We start from the raw sequence: 4026 nt of genomic DNA on the forward strand, positions 1-4026 counted from the left end.
CTGACATGCTTTGATTCATGCTAAATCCCTGCCATGATATCATTAATTGCTACGTATAAATGCAAACTTAGTTATTATGAGTAGGCCTATTGAGAGCGACGTCTCTAACCATTTGACCGTTGGTCTTTGGTTACATAATAATGATTAAACGACACCAACAGTTCAAGGTGTCCTGGGGTAACTTTGTTTAGTTTCGATATCATAACTTCAGCACTACTTTTGATAACTAAATCTTGTGGTCTAAAACTATATATTAAACCTATGTTGTTCACTCAACCATTTTGGTTGACATTTTAAGCATGTTTTGTCTCAGGTGAAGATTGCTAAAGACTTTGTGTGCTATTTGGACTTTGCTGCTTTTGGAGTACGCATTTTATCATTTATATCATTGCATTAAAACAATTTAGTTTATATTTACATTTTTAAGGATTCAGTTGTAATAACTTAATACTTTTCGCTGCGTTAATACATTGGTTTTTAATTAAAATGTCTCATATAGAGTCGTTCTCGCTTTACACTTGTGTTATGATATTGGTTAGTCACATGTTACCCCCGGTTCTATTTAGGGGGTGTAACAGATCCGTCCTTCAAAACTTCTACCAAAACCTTCTTATGTAAATGATCAAATGTTAATGTTGCCAATTTACTTAACACATCTGCTTTTTTGTTCTTATTTCTTAATATTTGCACAACTTACAGAGTTTCAAAATTCTTTGAAACCTTTTTAACCAACTGTAAATATCGCTTCATTAATACATCTTTTACCTCAAGTGCCCCATTGACCTGTTGTGCATGAATATGAGAATCCACATAAGCACGTAAATGCTTGAACCCCATCTCTGTCACTATGCGGAGACCGAAAAGCAATGCTTCATACTCTGCTTCGTTGTTAGATGCATAAAAACAAAATTTAAGTGTATACGTATGTTCTTCTCCCTCTGGATTTGTAAGCACCAATCCTGCACCTACTCCTTCCTCACTTGATGCTCCATCAGTATGCAACTCCCATATACAATTATTGCTTTTATTTTCATGTGGATAATCAACTTTTTCGATTGTTTTTAAAAGGAAATCTGCAAAAAAATTTCCTTTTACTGCATGCCTTGGTGAAAAATTTATTTCATATTCCCCCAACTCCACTGCCCATTTTGCTAAACGCCCGATGATTCTGGGTGTTTCAAAATTTGCTTAATTGGTTGGTCTGTTAAAACGAGAATTGGATGTCCTTGAAAATACCGCCTCAGCCGTCTAGCTGTATGCACTAGAGAATATACCAATTTTTCAATTGGTGGATAATTGATTTCGCTTTGTTGTAACAGCTTACTGACAAAATATATTGGTATTTGAACCTCATTCCGTTCTGCTATAAAAATAGAACTAATGGCCGCTGCTGATATTGCCATATAAAGTTTTAACGTTTCTCCTGCTATTGGTGCGGTCAAGGTTGGCAACTCCTTTAAGAGTTTTTTAACGTCCTGGAAGGCTGCTTCAGCTTCCGCCGTCCATGCAAAATCCTTTTTGTTTAAACAACTTTTTAATACTTTCGTGAATGGTAATGAACGTTCTGCTGCTCTTGATAAAAACCTTGTTAATGCTGCCAGCCTTACGTTTAAACTTTGCACTTTTTTTTGTTTTCAGAGAAGTCATATCTTCAATTGCTTAAATTTTCTTTAGATTTGTTTTTATTCCCCTTTCCGTGACGACATGACCCAAAAATTTGCCTTCCTCAACACCAAAAGTGCATTTTTTAGGATTTAACTTCATGTTGATCTTTCGTAAGGACTCAAAATTTCAAGAATGTCTCTGAGCATTCTTTCTTCCATATTGCTTTTAATAACAACATTATCAACATAAGCTTCCACATTCCTGCCTATTTGGTCTCTAAACGCCATTTCAATGACACACTGATAAGTTTCTCCAACATTCTTCAATCCAAAAGGCATTTTCACGTAACAAAAAATTCCATCTGTCGTGTGAAAAGTTGTTTTATCCTTATCCCGCACTGCCATGGGGATCTGGTGATATCCTTATAAGCATCCAAAAAAATACTAAAACGATATCTAGCTAAAGACTCCACCTTCTAATCTATTTCTGGCAAAGGATAATTATTCTTCGAACAAGCTTTATTTATGTCTATAAAATCCACACACATCCTCCATGTGTTATCTGGTTTTCTCACCATTATTGAATTTGCTACCCATGTTTGATATTTGACTTTTCTTAAATTTCCAACATCTACCAAATTTCGAATCTCTTCCCTAAGAAATTTATTCTGCTCAGAGGCCATGCCTCTTTTCTTTTGACAAACCAGTGGAATATTTAGATCCACATTAAGCTTATGATCAGCAATATGTGGTGGTACTCCAGTCATATTAGAAACTTGCCATGCAAATACATCTAAATTCGCTGCTAAAATATTGTAAAGTTTTTCTCTTGTTTCTTTTGTTAATATGTTCCCAATAATGAATTTTTGGTCTGGGAATGCTGGATTTGGTGAAACTGATGCATCATCATGAATGATTGGTTTAACAGTTGTTCGATTTATTTGCACGCATTCAATTTTTCTTCCCCGTTTAGCGTATAGCGTTGCTATTCCAGCTGGTGTGGGAAACTTCATCATTCCATGTACTGTTGATGATACAGCTCTAAAAGTTATGATTGCAGAATGACTGAAATTGACATTGTACTGTGAATTCGCCTTTACCACAAGAAACTCGTTATGAGCTGTTCTTTTATATGGTGACTTTCCTAATACTACTTCTAAGAGTATGCTTCCTTTTGACCACGATGGATCATTGGCGAAACTCGCCAAAGGAATAAGTGTGTGATAATTGTACAATATAATGCTCGTACATGATATCTGCTCCTTTCCAGTATCAGTATATATTTCTCCGACAATACAATTTGCAATTCTAGCTTCAATAATTACTGGAGCGTCAGACGGATTAGTGTTAAACAAAGAAGGAAAATCAATTAACTCTTGCTTCCACTCTTCTAAAGTTTCTGCTTTTCTCCGTTGTCTGACTTGCCACTTATGTATCATATTTGTTTCGACAGGTACTATCTTATGATTGTTTCCCACTTTCCCTTGAGAGTTGAGTGATTCTTTAAAACGGATGGCGCCATATGTTGGTACTATTTTTCGCCTAGCGGATAAAAGGTACCAGTATAATACTATAACAGCCTAGCGTTGAGCTATATGTTGTCGACTGATATTTGCCCTCAGGATTGGATCCCTGTAGACCCGGAACACGGATGAGATATCTGTGGGGTGGCCTCAATCAGTCTTTGAACCAAGCTAAAGTTGGTCCGTGTAGCGTTCTGTTGCTAAGCGGTTAAATTTTTAGAGTGAGAAAGTACTGTGTAAAAGAGAAAGTGTACTCTCTCTGACAAGTGACTGAACTGTGAAATGTGGTGACCCATGAGGTCTATTTATAGGCGTGAAATGTCCAAAATTCTCGAAAACACGTGTCAAACGCGTGCTGCAAATAATTTGGAACATCCTTTGGTTATGCGAATAATTTGAAACAGCCTTTGGCGTATTTTGCGTGGTTGCGTGCTGCTTACGCGCATAATCAAGGGCTTAAGCATAGAAACTGTAGTGACCCGAACTTTTCCATGTTTATATATATATTAAATGAAATTGTTATTTACATGATTAAGTGTTTCCAACATGTTAAGCAATCAAACTTGTTAAGACTTGATTAATTGAAATAGGTTTCATATAGACAATTGACGACCCAAGTTGACCGGTGATTCACGAACGTTAAAACTTGTAAAAACTATACGATGACATATATATGGTTACATATATAGTTAACATGATTTTATTATAAGTATGTATCTCATTAGGTATTTTAACAATGAGTTATATACATAAAAATGAGACTATTAATTTAAGAAACTCGAAAACGATATATATAACGATTATCGTTATAACAACGTCTTACTAGGTACATATGAATCATATTAAGATATTGATACACTTGGTTAATTATGTTAAATGATAAGTAAATATATTATTAA

The 4026-nt window shown here is 35.2% G+C and overlaps 1 protein-coding gene across 1 annotated transcript; it reads right to left on the bottom strand.

The window, feature by feature from the left end:
* Nucleotides 1–2080: 2080 nt before the first annotated feature.
* Nucleotides 2081–3043, bottom strand: LOC139870823 (uncharacterized). Its single transcript, XM_071858594.1, has one exon. The coding sequence runs from the start codon at nucleotides 3041–3043 to the stop codon at nucleotides 2081–2083; it is 963 nt and encodes a 320-aa protein (XP_071714695.1).
* Between the last annotated feature and the right edge of the window lie 983 nt (nucleotides 3044–4026).

Source organism: Rutidosis leptorrhynchoides, chromosome 10 (genome assembly GCF_046630445.1).
Source record: "Rutidosis leptorrhynchoides isolate AG116_Rl617_1_P2 chromosome 10, CSIRO_AGI_Rlap_v1, whole genome shotgun sequence".
Lineage (NCBI taxonomy): Eukaryota > Viridiplantae > Streptophyta > Magnoliopsida > Asterales > Asteraceae > Rutidosis > Rutidosis leptorrhynchoides.